This window comes from Zeus faber (assembly GCF_960531495.2).
Source record: "Zeus faber genome assembly, chromosome: 2".
Lineage (NCBI taxonomy): Eukaryota > Metazoa > Chordata > Actinopteri > Zeiformes > Zeidae > Zeus > Zeus faber.
This window is the reverse complement of record NC_137189.1, coordinates 32349317-32367940: the sequence shown is the minus strand read 5'-3', so window position 1 is coordinate 32367940 and position 18624 is coordinate 32349317. Positions and strand designations below refer to the sequence as shown.

Here is an 18624-nt window from a genome sequence, read left to right as displayed (position 1 = left end):
GTATTTTCCTGTTACGAAAGAATTTGGAAGAACATAGCGAGTCTGGCAGTGGTTTAAGAAGTCACGGCCAAGTCTCCGCTTTTACCCTCCGTGGAGTCAAGAGTTATGACCGGAAATAACATTTTCCATTTTTGGCGTCCTTTGTGCATTTTCGTTGGGGAGGTGCCCTGTGGTGCATTGTGGGTAATGTGTCGCAAGGATACATTCCAGATCTCTGTTCACATGTGACCAGAATAGCTACAATACCCCTGGGTTTTTATGTCAGGAATTGAAAGCCCTCAGGTAGCTCAGCCAATAGAGCTCTGCCATTGTCTGCAAACAAGGGTGTTCTGGGTGAACTTGTTTGGCGAGCCGACCCGCAAACTATACAGTTTCCTTCACATTCACAACGTTACATGTTGACACCTGAAAACCTACACATTAACCTCAAATAATGGATGAAATTTTAGGGGTCCTGGGGTAGAGGTGTGGAAATTTCTCAATTCTAAGATGCATCGCAATGCAGGCGTGGATGTTTCTGCATCGATGCAGTGACAGAACATAATCGGGAGTTTGGAAATATAATCAGGCCTACGTTGAAAAAAAAACAAAAAACACGACCCAACCCTACCATTAATTTCTAATCAACAGATTTTATTGTGATCAAAATAACAGCCTTCACAAATGTTATCGCCTACTATCGTTGATTGTTGATTTTCCGGCCTCGGCTGGACAATAAAGTTGTAAAGTTACAGTCGCATTGAATTGTGGCCGTTACTTTAAGATTTTGGGAGATATAGTGGAGGGAGGCAGAGATCAGCAGTGAGTGATAAAAAAAACAGTATTTTGAAAGTGGACATCTGGACCCATTTTGGATTTCATGAACTTAGGGTACTGGGAAGCACGCTGTGTTTAAAATCTCTCACAAAAATGAAATACTCTGGTAACACGACGAATTTGTGGAACCACGTTTGCCGTTTTCACCCTGAGCAAACGTCTACAACCATAAAGAATACAGCGAGCCCCGCTAATCAGCCAATAATCGAGGAGGCGCCGTCAACTTTGCCGTCCAACTCTGGGAGAGGGAAGAGAATCGCCTGATCTGTGGCATCTTACATAGCTAAGGATCTTCGGCCTTATTTGGTTGTAGAGAACCCCAAGTTTCGCCTCCTGCTGAAGACCCTGGAGCCACGGGATCAGCTTTCATCACAAAGTCACTTTACATGAAACGACTACACCTGCACTATACAGCGAAACCGAAGCCCAGGTAATGCAGTAAATGAGTAAAGCTGGTCAAGCAGCCATTACATGTGATTCCTGGACTTATATTGCAAACTGACTCGTATGTAACAATAACAGCACATTATATTAGGGAGCACTGGCAGCTTTTATGGCATGTGCTGCAAACAAGACCCGTCTATCACAGTCACATGGGTTCTCTCAAGATGTAGTGCTTGTGATGGACAGCGCATGTGACATGTTAGTTCCAGCTCGAGTCGGAAAATTTGCCCCTTGAAAATGCTTCGCTCACATGTTGAATCTCACATCACAGCGGACGCATGAGCGACACATGGTCTCTAGGCTTCTGGGCTGAATCAGAATCTGCGAAACTCCATCTGCAAGTAATACAGAATGTTCTTGGCCTGCCAAGTCATAAACTGAAAGCTAACATTGCCACCAGGTGGAGCAGTGCAGGAGAGATAGCGCATACAAAATAGTGGACAGGTTTTTAGAACAACATGCAATTTGTGGCACCTTGCTGTCTCCTGGTGAGAAGAGGAGAGTCCGACCTCTGGACTCTAAATGAAACAGATGTGTCAAATGCAGAGGATGCTGTGAAGGCATTAAAGCCAGTGAAGGATGCCACTACACTGATGTCAGAGGAGAGCAATCCAGCCGCTTGTCTCATTGCTTCACTAAATGCACAAATCCTCCAGAACATGACAGACACCATTGGAGACTCACCCATGATCTGAGGGATCTAGCATGCCACCAAAGCAGATCCCCTCAAGAGGTACAACAGTGAGAAAGAGAAGAGCATCCTTCATACAGCCTCTGTCCTTGATCCCCATTTGAAGGGACTGCCCCTCCTCACGGAGGAGGAGAGATTGTAGATCTACCAAGGAGCGACTACAGAGGCTGCTTCTGTGTGACGACTGGTGTGAGGAAAACCAATTTAAAGTTTACAGGCCTTGACAGTTTTTAAGTAAGACTAAGGACTTAACGACGTGACATTTTGGTTCTTATGGTTTCCAGTGTTGATTGTGTGTTAATTTGCTGTGCGCACATACTGTACTGGCTTCAATAGAGTGGGGCGTTGTTTTCGCTTTCTGGTGAAATATTTGTGCCACCTTGACTGGCTGCAACAGGAAAAACCCTGGGCACAGTTAATTGTGCCCAGAGCTGCTTGGCCAAAAAAGTAACAGAGGAAGACAATGTCTTATTGATCAAATGATGTTTTTGAGTTGAAAAAACATAAGGACACACTCAGGACACATCACCCAAGCTATTTACATCTTACTCAGAAGGACCAACGTCAAACCGTAAACTTCCTGTTTCATGGTTTCATAGGAAGTTCTGGCTGGAAGAGTTTTTGTTATCCAAACAGACACTGCATGTCATTATGTCATATTATATTGTTATATTTTATATTACACCTAGGTTTTCTGCTATAATTAAATTGTTTCAGTTTGCACATGAGAGTACAATGATTATTGATGGAGAACATGCACGTAACCTAGTTCTGATTTGGAGTTTGACGCCCCTCTCAATGCTGTTGTTTATTTGGAAATATGTACAAAGGACAATGAGCCACCACTGGTTTTGTGCAATGTAAGGTGCAAGTGCACCAGGGCCAAGGTTAGGTCCCAGTGTAGCTCTGACTCCAAACTCTCTGGCTTGGAGAGGAACTCGCTTGTTGAAGGAGCTCCGTCTGCACATGGAAACGGAGAACTACAGTACTGTATGTGCAAGGGAAATTAAAAACCAAAACCACAAAGATGCAAAAGAAGGCATAAAGGATTTATTTTAAGGACACTACCGTCTGCTTGTGCAGTTCATTGTTGCCCGCTTTGAACATGTTTGGTGCTGATTCTGGATTGGATGACAGACTTTTGTGCTCACATACCATTGGTCATTTTGAGATAACCCCTTGGCGTATTTAATTTTTTTGTTTTAACAAGGATTTGTTTCTGCTTTGTGAAGATCAAAAAAAAACACGTACACACACCCACAATTTTTTTTCTTGAAATTTCTTATAATGCCTTAAAACCACGTTGATGTTGTTTTGATGAACGGTGAATTTAGCGCTTCAAAACAAGGTGTCACTTGTGCGAATCAAGCAAATATTTTTAAAGCTTTGGCTTGTTAATGACGAGGGTGCTGTGTTTCTGAGATAATCCACTTCTTGTTTATGGAAGTGACATCACCTTCCTTATTCGCATGTTACGCCGCCTACACAACAATGAATCGAGACGTGTGTATAAAACGTAAGATTTAAAGGTTGAACTCTATCAAAACGGCTTCACATTGTGACTTCACATCACATGGAATGCGGAGGAATGATCTTCACCCGGACCGTCGCTTTAAAGGAAACAAGCGATCGGCGTTCGAGAACTGTGTTTCCCCATGTAATCTAACGGGAAAATTTAACTCCACGGATTAACATTTTTCTGCTATTTATAAATCAAACTCGGCTTTGAAAATACATTGAGAGATAGAAAAAACCCCACAAAGGAACGGTCAATGATGAGACTCCTACTAAAACTGATATAATCTTTTCAAAAACAGAGAACTCTTAGTCCATACAGTAAAAAGGAGGAACTGGCTTCCAATCGTCCCAGCTCACTACTGCCCCCTTCAGGGCGAATCGATGGCGCCGCCGGCCTCTGGCGGCCCGGGCGGCCGGTCCAGGTCGGCCCTGAGCCGGGCCTGGTCCACGGCGTCCAGGAGGTTCTTGGAGTCCAGCGCCAGGGTGTGGGCGGCTCCCAGCATCTGCTTCTGGCATTCCCCTCGCAGCGACGTCACAGAGTTCTGCTGAGCCAGGCGCATCTTCCTGATCAGCTCGCTCAGGTCCGTGTTCAGCAGCCTCTCTGTGCCCTCGATCTGGGAGAGGGGAAGGAAGGAGAGAACTCTTCCACGTCAGCCCAACATGCGATCACCTGGAAGTAAGCTCAAGTTGCAGTACAACGTGTCACAGCGGGGGGGTGGGGCGCTATAGTGAGCCACAACAGGGAAGTGTCAGAGCCAAATCTCATGTCTTATATTTCTCACAATTTTCAAGTGTGTTTATTTTATCCCTGATATTTAAATAAATCACTTCCACTCATGGCCGTTGCATTGATGAGGCGGAACATGGGGATGGTAGCTCAGGAGGTAGAGCTGGTGGTCTAGTAATCCAAAGGTCGCTGGTTCGATCCCAGGCTCCTCCTGATAGCATGCTGTAGTGTCCTTGAGCAAGACACTTAACCCCTAATTGCTCCTGATGGCTGCGTCCGTCGGTGTTTGAATAATTGTAAGTCGCTTTGGATAAAAGCGTCTGCTAAATGACTAAATGAAATGAAACATGCTTGTTTACACACATGTAATTTAAGAAACTCCCATTGTCTCCTCCGAGAGCGATTCAATCAATGCATTGTTTTATTTTTGTCCGATGATTTGTTTTTCTTGGGATGTTAGTTTGTGATTGCTGCGCTTGTTCGTCTATTGCAGATGTCACTCTAGGACCAGAGCAGGTTTGTTTTCTGCTGCCCCCTGGTGGAAGATGGAGATGACGGCGGTGGATGACCTCCATAGGAACAAAAGGAGCGCATGTCTAATTTGTACCTTGTGCCTTACCTTTGTGTACTTACGTAGGGTTTGTTTCGGCCCCAACTTTGAACGACTTTAGGACTGAATAAAATAATTCAGATGTCTTTTTTTAGTTTGATTGATTTGCACAACAGTAAACCACACAATATGACATACATATCAATACATGAACATCACACCACCACTCTACTACTGATTACTCATTTGACCCTCAATGCAGGTGAAGTAAAGCCAACAGTCGTATAGTGATACCATAATGGTGTCAAATTCACCACAAACATCAATTGTTCTATTTTTACGTAAAAAGAATAAATGAAAGGGTGAATGGATAAACATACCTCGGTCCTGACAGAGGCGTGCAAGGACGGGAGGATCTCGTCCACACTTTGAATAAGGCAGCGCAGGGTGACGCCCACCGCCTGAGGGTGGAAAAAATGGTGGAGAAATGGGAGGCCGAGAAGGAGGGGGAGAGAGAGACAGACAGACAGACAGACAGATAGATAGAGAGAGAGAGAGAGAGAGAGAGGTGGTCACGGGGTCAGAAGGAAGGGGAAGAAGGGACAGCATTGAGGAGATGGAGAAAAATGGTTGAGAATTTCAAAGGAAAAATATGGGACTTCTAAAAACTTCTATGAACCCAAAATTAAAAGTTGATTTCTGCTCTTGCTGTTCTTGCAGTAACATTACCCAAATAACTTGCCTCAGCTGGGTCCTGAATGGAACATTCCTACATATTTTCTGGTCACGCTCCAGTATAGTACAGTCTCAGATAATGTGTAAATAACACAAATGTGACTCAACTTTGAACTTTTGAAATTGCTTTCCCTAAACAGGAATTCCATCACATCTTGTATATACACACACACACACACTCACACACACACACACACACACACACACACACGCACACACACACACACACACATTAGAGACGGCCGACCTTGACGGCGTTGGGATACTCGGAGGCTGGGAGTGTGTCAACGCCGTTCTTCAGATGGACCACCGCCTTGACCATCGCCATGACGCCGCTGTACACCTGGTCACCCGACCGGTCCAGGTCTGCTGTGGGCAGAGGCTGCAGCAGCACCGGGCGTCAAAACATTTATTGCATTGCTCAGATCAAATTTGTTCTCGTTTGGCTACTGTGCTCGCTGTGTGGAGAACCAAGAGTGCATTTGTGACCCACCACAGCAAAAGCCGCCATCTCGCGCATTTATAACGAGCAGCCAGGAGCAGCCAAATAAGTTGAAAAAACCTGTCTTTGTTTTTTTTAATCTCTCAACGTATTTTCAAGACCGAGTTTGATTTATAAATAGTAGAAAAATGTTAAAGCGTGGAGTTAAATATTCCCGTTAGATTACATGGGGAAACGCAGTTCACTTACAGGGACGCGGTACATTGCTGAACAACGCCGATCGATCGTTTCCTTTAAAGCGAGCGTCCAGGTGAAGATCATTCCTCCATATTCCATGTGATGTGAAGTCATAATGTGAAACCGTTTTGATATAATTCAACCTTTAAATCGTACTACTTTTACACACATGGAACCACTGTTGTGAAAGAAGAAAAACCCTTCGCGTCACTCACCTACGTCACTTCCGTAAACAGACGATTAAAGCACGGGGGTGTTTTGGTCTCACTTGACTGTGAAAACTTTCTTCTCCGTATCGTTATGGATTAAGCTCTGAATCATATTTCGTACGTTAATCTGAGCAGTGCGATGGATCCAAGTCAGTGTTAGCAGCGCTTACTGTACTTCATTTTCCGCGATGATGTTACATTTCACTGCATATATGTATGAAAGTATGTATATGTATGTGACGAATAAACCTCTTGAATCTTGAATCTTGAATGATAGTCAGTTCTCCCACGGCGACGTGGAGAACGACAGCGATGCTGAATCTGATATTAGTCAGAGAACATTTCAAACAGTCGATTTCAAGCATAATATGACCAATATTTTCAAGAACCACCGGAGGAGACGATACGCCCGCTGTTGTTACAATGGAAGAAGTTGGTGACGCGATGAAGTCCGTTGAGGTTGGTGACAGATTTTCAGATTTCAGATTCGCGAGACTCATAATATTGATAGACTTTTTTAAACAAAATTAGTTGTGTGTTGTTGATGCTGTTCATGATTGGCCCATTCAGCATTATGTTAATTAGCCAGGAGGCTTTGTTTTTCCACCAACCCCATTTGCATTCTGGGAGCTGGCTGAATGAAGAAAGTCTCGGCGAAACTTTGAAGGTGATTATAGCTTTAAAAATATTTGCTTGATTTGCACAAGTGACACCTTGTTTGGAAGCTCTGATTCTCCACTTTCAAATGATGCGAAAAAACTTTTTTTTCGAAAGCTGCCAAATGAGGCTTAAGTATGTGGTGGGTCACATTTTTCTATTTTAGCTTGTAGCTATCTGGCATGCTTCATTTACAAAGGAGCCATAGTCGATAGCCCAATTTTTGTATAATTGCATTAATTCTGCTCCATATTATAACCGGAGGTATGTTTCTGAGACTTGGTTGAAGTCTAACACCTACCTGTGTGGCTGTGGGAGTAATAGGAGCCTGCCCTGGTACACCTGAAATAAATAAATAAATAAATAAATAAATAAATAAATAAATAAATAAGCAAGATCATTAATAAATAAATTAAGAAAGAAAGAAAGAAAGAAAGAAAGAAAGAAAAAATAATGTCACGTAGTATCAGTGGCATAGTGTTTATGGACTCACCAGGCGTCACAGGAGACTGAAAACAGAGAAGAGTCATTATGGTTAGACTTGGAGCCATTTTGCATGAAGTACTGTATCGACGAAAATGTTAAATGACAAGCTCACTGTTTTTCAACCCAGGCCATATTACAAAATGTTGGCTCACATCATTTATAACTATTCATAGCACAACCTCACTGAACACTTCACTGGTGAGAAACCTATCACCGTGCTGCAGCTTCTCACTGTGCTTCAACGCAGTCCAAAGGGGCAAAGGTTTAAGCTTCAGAAAATGTTAAATGTCCTTTTCCCAAAATGGAAAAATCACATTTTAGTCAATCCTCATATGTTATACGGAAAAGAATCGCAAAACCTGCATTTTATCAAGTTTTTCAGGGTTTTATTGATTATTCTGCGTATTATTCAAGACTAGACACAGTCGTTGAAGTAGAAAAAGCACCGCTTCCTACTGGCAACCTGCTGTGGCCAACAGTAGACTTGGGATGTACCGTGACAATTAAAAAAAAAAAGTTTAAATTTTTCAATATCACCGTTAAAATCCTGTTAGAAAGATTCACAGAGACCCGTGAGAATATGTGAGCTTCCCGTTTGCGAAAAGGAAATACATTTTTTGAAGGTTTAGACGTCTTAGCCCCATTGGACTGCATTAAGCACAGTGAGAAGCGGTGAGAAGTAGGTTTCTCAGTGAGCTTGCGCAATAAACAGTTATAAATGAGGGGAACCGGCATCTCTAATAAGGCCTTTGTGAAGTAAAAATTGTGAAGCTATCTTCTGACACAGGAAAACACAACACTGTACCTTGGTGACATTTGGCTCTTGTTGCACTATTGGATCCTGAGGAAAAACAGAATTAAAATCATGCGGGGAAAGTATCTCAGTAAACATCACATCATATTATTATGTTGTTATTACTATTATTATAGTTATAATTATTATAATTAAAATAATTATTATTATTATGATTATTATGATTATTAAATATATATATATATATTGTATGTGCCTGTATTCATCTGTATGTACATATGGGTCTTATCAGTACGTATTTACGTAAGTACATTTAAGTATGCCAGTTTATGTACAGTAGGTGTATTTATGTATGTTTATGTGTGTACGTGTCTTTGTAAGTATGTGTGTGTGTGTGTGTGTGTGTGTGTGTGTGTGTGTGTGTGTGTGTGTGTGTGTGTGTGTGTGTGTGTGTGTGTGTGTGTGTGTTGTGTCCACCAGCTGTCTTTCCTCCTGCTCCAGCCACTGCTTGTCCATCAGCATCTCGTGTTTCTGTCTCCTCAGGGTGCTCTCCACCAGCTCCCTCTCTCTGTCCCACCTTGGCCTGGTGTCGGCCTCCCTCCTTCCCTGCATATTAGCAATGCCGTGGCAACCAGTGATCATCAAAGCAGATTCTCACCAACTGTAAGCTACTGGCTAGAGCCAATAAAGGGACTAAGTGAACGGTAGCAGCCACTCAGGTGATTCTAGTCTTCCTCAAGCCCCAGAGTACCGACCAAAAGGTAAACATTATATAACATATGGAAGATTATTGAAAACCAGACTGGGTCAGCATGGCGGGTAAAATCTATTTTTGTAAGAAAGAGTGTGCAGGGAAGTTATAGTTTGAGAGGCACCTGTTTCTCTGAGTTTGGGCAGAGGGTGTTTCCTTGCACTCTGGAAGGCTGTGGGAGGCGGAGAGACAGACAGGAAGCTGGTAAAGCGTTGGAGGCTGGAGGGGGAGACACTTATGTCTATTTTAGATGCTTCTCCAGCAGTTACAAAAAAATGCCAAAATCGCAGTTAGAGACGCCATACGATTTCAGAGCCGTCCTGCATTGTATCCACATGATTCAGCAACAAAACAAAAACGAAGTGAAACTCTTTCGAAAAATGACTTATAGCAATAGTGGCACAACTACTACATGTAATTTGTCCCAACAATATATTTGTGTTTTAACATGATAAAAAAAAAAAGAAAATAGATTGCTTTATCATTCAAGCCTCACGCTTAATGAAATGTCCTCCACAGCAGTAAAAAAACATACACACAACACTGATCCAGTTCATAGTACAATACAACACCATTGATCAATTCATGACTAGAGATTATTCTTGACAATTGTGAACATTTCCCTTAACATCAGCTTATGGTCTGTAGGTTTCCTGATAATCCTGACCACTTGGTTTTTAATGCCCTGCATTAAAAAAAAAAGCTTTGTGAATTTCTGACTTTTTAATGCTGGGATATTTAAGCAAAGCCTGTGACACAATGTAAAGGAAGTTGTATGCACACAATACCTCATCTTACATCCGAACAATGAGAAAAATGGATCTGTATAATTGGTTGGTGGGCAAGTAGATCTAAATTTCCATGATTATGAAATACAATTGTGTGCGAGCTTTGTATTTGTGTGTGTGTGTGTGTGTGTGTGTGTGTGTGTGTGTGTGTGTGTGTGTGTATGTGTATGTGTGTGGCACCTTTGGTGGGGGATCTGCATCATTATTGAGGTCGAAGAGTTGGGGGAGGGTCTGCGACCGCTCCTTCCGTCTATCTGCTTCCACCTCTGTTCGATGGATATCGCTGCGTTTCAAGGGGGCGGAGACGGACGCACGCACGCACGCACGCACACACACACGCACACACGCACACACACCACCTCCTCCTTAGTCTGAAGTTTTCAGAGATAAAAACATGTGTTTATCTATCTATCTATCTATCTATCTATCTATCTATCTATCTATCTATCTAGGATCCCAACACTATCTATCTATCTTTCTATCTATGCACCCTCTACCTCAGCGAGGAGACCAGCTGGCTGAACGTGGGCCTGGCGGAGGGCTGGTAGGCCCAGCAGGAGCCCAGCAGGATATAGAGGTGCGGGGGGCAGAGATGGGGCTTGGGGAGCCGCGTTCCCGCCTCCAGGTGGACGATCACCTGGCCGTTCTCCAGCCAGTAGAATGGCTGCTGGGCCAGCGACAGCACCTCCCACACACACACACCTGGCCGCACACACACAAGCTCGCACACTGGATTAATGGCATACTTAGAAAGACGACACCAGCCATTGCTTATTGCTATTTTTTGAGTGTGTGTGTGTGGGGGGGGGGGGGGGGGGGGGTAACAACCAGATGTATCTAAAGTATATGCACACCAACACGATTTGTGGTTTGTTACTTCTCATAACCAGAATAGCAAACGCACACACACAAACACACACACACACACACACACACACACACACACACACACACACACACACACACACACACACACACACACACACACACACACACACAGACACACAGACACACACACACACACACACACACACACACACACTCAAGTGAGTACTTCGGCTGCTGTGTCTCTCACCAAACATCCAGACATCACTCGCCGTGGTGAAGCGTCTGAAGTTGATCGATTCTGGGGCCATCCATTTGATTGGTAATCGACTAATCGAGGCTGGAAACATGTAGATAGATAGACAGACAGACAGACACACAGACAGACAGACAATAGCAGTGTCAGCAACAGCTTACATTAAAAAAACAGGCAATAATACTAGTAAAGCAATAGGTTAAAAAATATAACAAAGAAAATGGCAATATATGGACATTTTAATTTTTTTTTAAATCAAACCTGTTCTGTTCACAATAAATTATACAATACACGACAATATACACAACCTAATGATAAACAACAAAAATATCCCAAAAACAACAGAAAACAATACAAAAAAAATAATGTAAATAAAAAACTGAATGACCTTACAGTGAACCACAAAGATAAACCGAAAGATAAGGAAAAGGAAAGAAAAATGTTGAGAAGCATTTTCGTACAAAATGAAAGTAATTACAGTAATGTGTTGTGGGGGTTTTGTAGAACATTTGGACCTGCATTTTACAGTCGACTGCTGCTCATTCTCATCCATACGTGATAGTTTTTGGAATTTCTTAACATACTTGCAACTGATGCTTTCACCGACATTTTAGTCAGAATCAGACTTTTTAACCTTGGTTTGTGAAATAAATGGAAATCAATGGATTGTTGAACTCTTTCCACATCTCCGTCCTCCACGCCTGAATGTGGGGGGCGAGTACCTTTGTAATACTCCTCTGCCTCCTCCAAGTAGCGAGAGAGGCCAAAGTCGCCCAACTTGACGCACTCCGGCGACGCCACCAGGACATTCCTCACCGCTATGTCCCTGCAGGGAGTAAAGATGGCCGGAAGGTAGGGAGGAGAAATGGAGGCAGAATGGAGTTCCAAAATTGGGTTAACAAGTTGGGTGAAGATGGGATGGCAGAATGCCGCCCTGATCAATTATAGTAACTGAAAGCCTACGTTGTACTACGTCACGAAACTTTCACTTTAATAAACCAGCACCAAACTGTATGAGATGTTATTTTGACCTGCAATCCTTTTCTGTGAAAAATAAAGCACAATTTCACACACACATAAGCAAATAATGCATTTCAAGTGTAAATCCATAAGATTGTCTGTGTTGAGTGAATTACACTGCAAGTCCCTGAATCCCATTTGAAACTGCACTGAATCTTCTTTTTCAACATCTTCCAAATTCTGTATAAGTCACTGGGCCAATGGACAGATTGGAAAGGTACATTTAAGCATTTCTATAACTATCTTTGAATTGCATTATCTATAAATGAGCTGTAGCTTGCGGCGCTAGTAATGTCAGACAACTCGACAGCGCCACATGCTGCTACGCCCTCATGGGCTGGCCTATATAAGCCGCCAATTCCTCCTGTCCTACCTGCTTTGTGGCCCCGGCTTTGCTTCCCGTTTGGCTGTGCTCCCTCCACCCTCCCCTGCATCCATCTGTCGGGCTCTACTCTTCTATCCAGTGACGGGAAGTTGAGCTCATCACTCCTTTATTTCGAGCTCGCTAAGTGTCTATGTTTGCTGTGCACCGCGCCACCAGGGATGAGCAGTGGGGCCCAGATGCCGAACTTGAACGTTGCAAATAAATAAAGATAATTTCAAAGTAAATCCGAGAGTTGTCTGTAAGAACTGTGGTGAGTGTAATTTGTGAGTTAAATGTTTAGATTTGCGCATTTCTTGCCTGTGGGGAAAGCAACCTCTGCAATGTAAAGTATGTTTCAGATTCATCACATGCACAAGGTATTGCAGGTATGCGGTTGCCCGAATCACACAAAAGCAAATCCTGTTGCCTTCAACAAGTCAAGCAGTAATAAGCCTTGATAGAGATATTTCATATTATATTTGTGTTGTATCTGTGTGTGTGTGTGTGCGTGTTACCTGTGCACCATGTTGAGTCCCTCCAGATAAGCCATGGCTTTGCCGATCTGGAGGCAGTACAACACCAAGGTGGCCACGTCGAGACTCTGCTGCTTCTTTGCCAAATAGTTCCCCAACTGGAATGGAAAAATACAAAGCGCGCAAGTAAGACATAGCGACTCAAGTTCCTCTTTAGGAACGGTACAGCAACAACTCTATTGAAAAATGAATCTCACACAAACAAACAGACCTCTCCGTGCTCGTAGAGCTCCATTACGATCCAGACGGGATCGAGCTCGATCACACCGACGAGATGCACAATATGTTGGTGGTCCAAGCGCTTCATCAGGACTGGGAGGTAGATAGATAGATAGATAGATAGATAGATAGATAGATAGATAGATAGATAGATAGATAGATAGATAGATAGATAGATAGATAGATAGATAGATAGATGGATGGATGGATGGATGGATGGATGGATGGATAGATAGATAGATAGATAGATGGATGGATGGATGGATAGATAGATAGATAGATAGATAGATAGATAGATAGATAGATAGATAGATAGATAGATGGATGGATGGATGGATAGATAGATAGATGGATAGATAGATAGATAGATAGATGGATGGATAGATGGATGGATAGATAGATAGATAGATAGATAGATAGATAGATAGATAGATAGATAGATAGATAGATAGATAGATAGATAGATAGATAGATAGATAGATAGATGGATGGATGGATGGACTACAGAGTCATTCATTGACATCAAGGGAGCTAAATGTCAAATAATGGACGGACTGTGCTGATCAGGAACAGTGGAGTCTTGACCGTTTCAAGCCTTTCACTCACCAGCTTCACTCAAAAACTTCTCCTTCACGTCAGCAGAGCAGTCTTTGCAGGTCTTCACGGCGACGCTCATCCTTTCCCCCGTCTATAAAACACAGCGGAGTCGTACGGTATATGGACAGCTTGCGAATATTGTCCCAACAGGGGCAGTTCTGGTTGTCTTCTGCCAGAGTCACAGCTGAGGTTCAGCAGTTTAGGTCCGTGGGAAAACCCCAGGCCTAAAGCCCTGCCATTTGCGAGCAGAACTTGAGTTAAATCAGACAGAATGGATGGAAAATAAATGAATTGGATAGAAATGCACTGAACTGGACTTGAAAGAACTCAATTGAATTTCAATGGATTTCAAACTGAATTGGATTTATCTATATTGGCTTGAGATCAACATATTTTGACTCAAATTAACTAGATTGGATTTCAATTAACTGATTTGGACTTACTTACACTGGACTGAAATGAACTGAACTGGACTTGAATTAACTAAACTGAATTGGAATAAGGTGAATTGGATTTATCTACAGTATAATGGTTTGAAATGAACTCAATTTGGCTTCAATTAACTAAAGGGGATTGTAATTGGTTAAATGAAATTGGACTTCAGCCAAACTGGCAGTGGTTCGATTTGAACGGGGCTGAGACAGGAAGTGAAAGCTCACCGGGCTTTTATAAATCCCATCATGCACCTCTCCGAAGAAGCCCTCCCCAAGGACGCGTCCCAGGACGATGTTGTCTCTGGAGAGGCTGTGCTTCTCCCCTGAGCGCACACAAAAACACACAATTGGGGAACCATCCACCACCCTTTCAGTTTCTTTTTTATTTATTAGTCACGTGATTTCCTGATTCCGATCTGCACAAAGTGGAATTAAAGGTCCATTTTATTTTTGTAAAATTAAAAAAAAAGCTTTAATTATTTCCTTTGCCTCCAATGACATGATAATATGATATAATCATTTCATTATCATAGATAATAATGAATGCACACACGCAAATTTAAGGAAATAAATAAAAAACGCTTTTATTTAATTAGTTAAAATTATAGTTATTTCGTTTAAATTATTGAATTAAATTCAACATTTTTTTAAATTTTTGTATTCAGGTCTGTCCAACCTTTATCTCTGACCAAACCTCCCTGGATTTCCAGTCCCCAACTCACCTTGAGAGTTGGATGTTTCCTCTTGAATCTCAGCGTAGATATCAGTATCTGAGGGTCAAGATACTTTTGGTCAAAAAAAATTATCGAAATAAACGTAGATGGAGATAAATAATCATATTTTTTTATTTGTTATCGTAATAATAATATGAATGAAATTATATAAAAAATATTTAAAGATTGGTGTTTTTTACTGCTCCGCCCAGAATTCAGAATCCATGCCATTCAACCTTTTATCAGCACACAAAAAAAAGAATGCAGATATTACCCACTAAGTGATGAAAAGTTCAGCTCTTTGTGGAGATTCATCTCTTTACAGGAATCATTTTATTCTGTCAATAATGGTTTACTTTGCTGGAATGGAAGCCAAATGCCTCAACCTTTTTTTCCACATTCATTTCATCGTCAGTAATTATTTTCTGTTTGCGGGTAAAACATTCCCATACAACCTTGGAAGAAGTTTTTAGACCTTGTAGCTTCTCTCTTACAAATCAACATCCAGGCTGGACTGGTTCCAGCCGCTCTGACTTACCAAAGCTTGGTTTGACTCGATGGCAAGCCTCTCGGGCCCCACTGGAGCGAAAGAGAGAGAGAGAGAGAGAGAGAGAGAGAGAGAGAAATGAGTTCGACGTCCTTTTTGCAGCTTTTAATTATGCTCTTCCTAACACCGTCGAAGCCGTGGGCTTTACAAACGCTTGACAAGACAAAACAGTCTGTTGGGGGATTTCCGAATTAGCGAATGAGTGAAATACAGTGAAAGAAAAACTGTGAATGATACGACGCATTCTGTACGTATGACCACACACACCTACTCACTGTTTGGGTAGATCAGGAAGTGCGACTCGTGTGTCTCTTCCTGTAAAAGTGTGAAGAAAAAAAAACGAGGGCTTGATTTGAGCTTGTGACTCAAAGGCAAACGGTTCTTCCCAAGCATCGCAAATAGTGACACACATGAAAAGTAAAATCCAAGAAGCAGAGCTACACCGCTCCAGTACGTTGACCTAAGTCATGAAAGAATTCAATATCTTTATTTTAAAGGGGGTTGCACTTTCAAAAGACTCTCTCTGGCCGCTGTCTCTCTCAGACAGAATGGCTGGACATCTACATCTTAGATGTACCTTTGCTGGGCCTGGTGATGAGGGATCTGTCCGAGTTGCTCTGCAGGCCGCAGTAGCCGTCGATCAGGTTGGCCATGTTTTCTGCCACGGCCAGGGAGGAGGTGTTGACCGAGAGGGGCTTCAGCGGGGTAAGTGAAGAAAAGGAGTTGTAGAGAGAGAGTTTCCAAATCTAATATAATGTACTCGAGTCTCATGTTATGAATCTCATGTTATCTATATCTAATCTGATATTAATCTGATCATGCAATGCAGATCTAATATAGATGTGATCAAGATCCAATATAATCTTGATCTAATGTTGATTGAATCTAGTAGAATATAGATGTAAATCTAACATATTCTGGATCTAGATCTGTATCGAATCCAATACAGATCTAGTTAAATCTATGTCTAATATAATCTAGGTCCAATTTAGATCTAATATGATCTAGATTTAATCTATATCTAGTCTAATAGATATCGTATTTAATCCAGATCTAATATAATCCTCATATACTGCAATCTAACCTAGATCTAATCTATACAGGTATATAATCAAATGTATAATATATAATATATATTATATATATTATATATATAATATAATATATATAATATAATATGATCTGGATATAATCTAGATCTGATAAATATACAATATCCAATCTAGAGCTAATATAGATCTAATATAATCTAGATGGAATATAGATTTTGTATAATCTAGATCTAATCAAATCCAATATAGATCTCATATAGATCTAATATAGATCCAATATAATCAAGATCTAATACGATATATTAGATCTAATGAAATCCAATATATATCCAATATAGATCTAATATAGATCAAATATAGTTCCAATATAATCTAGATCTAATATAGATCTAATATATTTAATCTAGATCTAATCTAGATTTTATCTAGATCTAATATAATATAGTTCTAATATAGAATTAATATGATCTAGATCTAATCAAAACCAATCTAGATCTAATATAGATCTAATATAATCTAGATCTAATATAGATATGATCTAGATCTAATCTAGATATAATCTTTATCAAATAAACTATTAATCTATTGTACATATATAAACATTTATTTGGTTTTGGGGTACCTGTGTGGCTCCCTCCATGTGGACCGTCAGCAGAGCGCGACCATCGCTTTCCTTGGAGCAGCAGATGCTACGAACCTGAAGGAAACTCGCCAGACACACAGGCTGGAGAGAAAATAATGAAGATATTTCAGAACTTTTTTACAGCGGCATATCACTGATGGTAGATGTACGGAAGAGTATTAGGGCCACTCAAAAGAAATACCCCTGGGTTTCATGAATAACTATAACTTATTTTCGTGATTAAATAAGTTTAAAATATACAATAGCCGTCATGGCAATTTTTTACATTGCATTTAGCAGACGCTTTCATCCAAAGCGACTTACAATTATTCAAACACCGACGGACGCAGCCATCAGGAGCAATTAGGGGTTAAGTGTCTTGCTCAAGGACACTACAGCATGCTAGCAGGAGGAGCCTGGGATCGAACCAGCAACCTTTAGATTTCTAGACGACCAGCTCTCACAATGTGGGTAGGGGTACTGTTTTTTGTTTGCTACTTACTTACTCTTCTGTAGCGATGGGAAAAAATGTGACATTAAAAGACATTACTGTTTATGTAAGGGGCCTATGTGAGATTGCTGTTTATCGACTATAGTTCAGCTTTCAACACCATAATCCCCACCAGACCGGCTATCAAGCTGAAGGAGCCCGGACTGAACACTCCGCTGTGTGCCTGGATCCTGGACCTCCTCTCAGCCAGGCCCCAGGTGCTTAGGGTGGGTAGGCACATGTACTGCTCCCTCACCCTGAACACAGGATCCCCCCCAGGGCTGCGTCCTCAGTCCCCTACTGTACTCCCTCTACACATATGACTGTGGAGCCAGGTCCAGCTCCAACACCATCATCAAGTTTGCTGACAACACCGTCGTGGTGACCTTGATCACTGACGACGATGAGAAGGCCTTCCGGGTCGAGGTGGCTGACTTGTCACTCTGGTGCCAGGACAACAGCCTCCTCCTGAACCTCAGCAAAACTAAGGAGCTGATTGTGGACTTTAGGAGGGGATTACAAGCAAGGACGCACACCCCGTTGGTGATTAATGGGACTTCTGTCGACAGGGTGAGCAGCTTCAAGTACCCGGGAGTCCACATTACGGAGGACTTAACATGGACTTTACAAACAGACACTCTGGTGAGAATGGGGAGGCAGCGTCTTTGCCACCTCAGGCAGCTGAAGAAATTCAGGGTCTCGGTGAGGATCCTCAAGTCCTTCTACTCTGAAGCAGTGGAGAGCATCCTGACAGGCAACATCACTGCCTGGTTTGGGAACTGTACTGCTCAGGACAGACGGGCCCCACAGAGGGTGATGGGTTCAGCCCAACGTACCACTGGAACTACGTTCCCTTCCATGCAGGACTTCAACACCAGGAGGTGTAGTAGCAGAGCCCGCAGGATCATGAAGGATCCTCACCACCCCAACAACGGACTGTTCCAGCGAGAACAGAGAGACTGAGACTGAGTTTCTTCCTGCAAGCCATAAGAACTGTCAACGCTAAACTCACCAGGGGTCCTTACAATATCCACTGAGACACTCACACAGGCCCCACTGCCTTACTGTACTGTATGTAGCATACTGTACTGAATACTGGATCACTATTCTGGGTTACTGCATACTGCGCTGTATTGCTGTTCTGCTC

The 18624-nt window shown here is 42.1% G+C and overlaps 1 protein-coding gene across 1 annotated transcript in view; it reads right to left on the bottom strand.

Moving 5' to 3' along the window:
* Window positions 1-3837: 3837 nt before the first annotated feature.
* LOC307247744 (protein-tyrosine kinase 2-beta-like) overlaps window positions 3838-18624 on the bottom strand; it is a gene marked incomplete at both ends in the record, with an annotated part of 22097 nt that continues 7310 nt past the window's right edge. The window contains 20 exon segments of the mRNA XM_080023866.1: window positions 3838-4083; window positions 5127-5207; window positions 5729-5867; window positions 5869-5927; window positions 8318-8353; window positions 8744-8872; window positions 9142-9236; window positions 9986-9999; window positions 10303-10507; window positions 10881-10970; window positions 11609-11712; window positions 12786-12901; window positions 13015-13115; window positions 13629-13710; window positions 14279-14376; window positions 14776-14823; window positions 15305-15345; window positions 15589-15628; window positions 15891-16008; window positions 16988-17089. Coding sequence (XP_079879992.1) covers window positions 3838-4083; window positions 5127-5207; window positions 5729-5867; window positions 5869-5927; window positions 8318-8353; window positions 8744-8872; window positions 9142-9236; window positions 9986-9999; window positions 10303-10507; window positions 10881-10970; window positions 11609-11712; window positions 12786-12901; window positions 13015-13115; window positions 13629-13710; window positions 14279-14376; window positions 14776-14823; window positions 15305-15345; window positions 15589-15628; window positions 15891-16008; window positions 16988-17089 — 1944 coding nt within the window.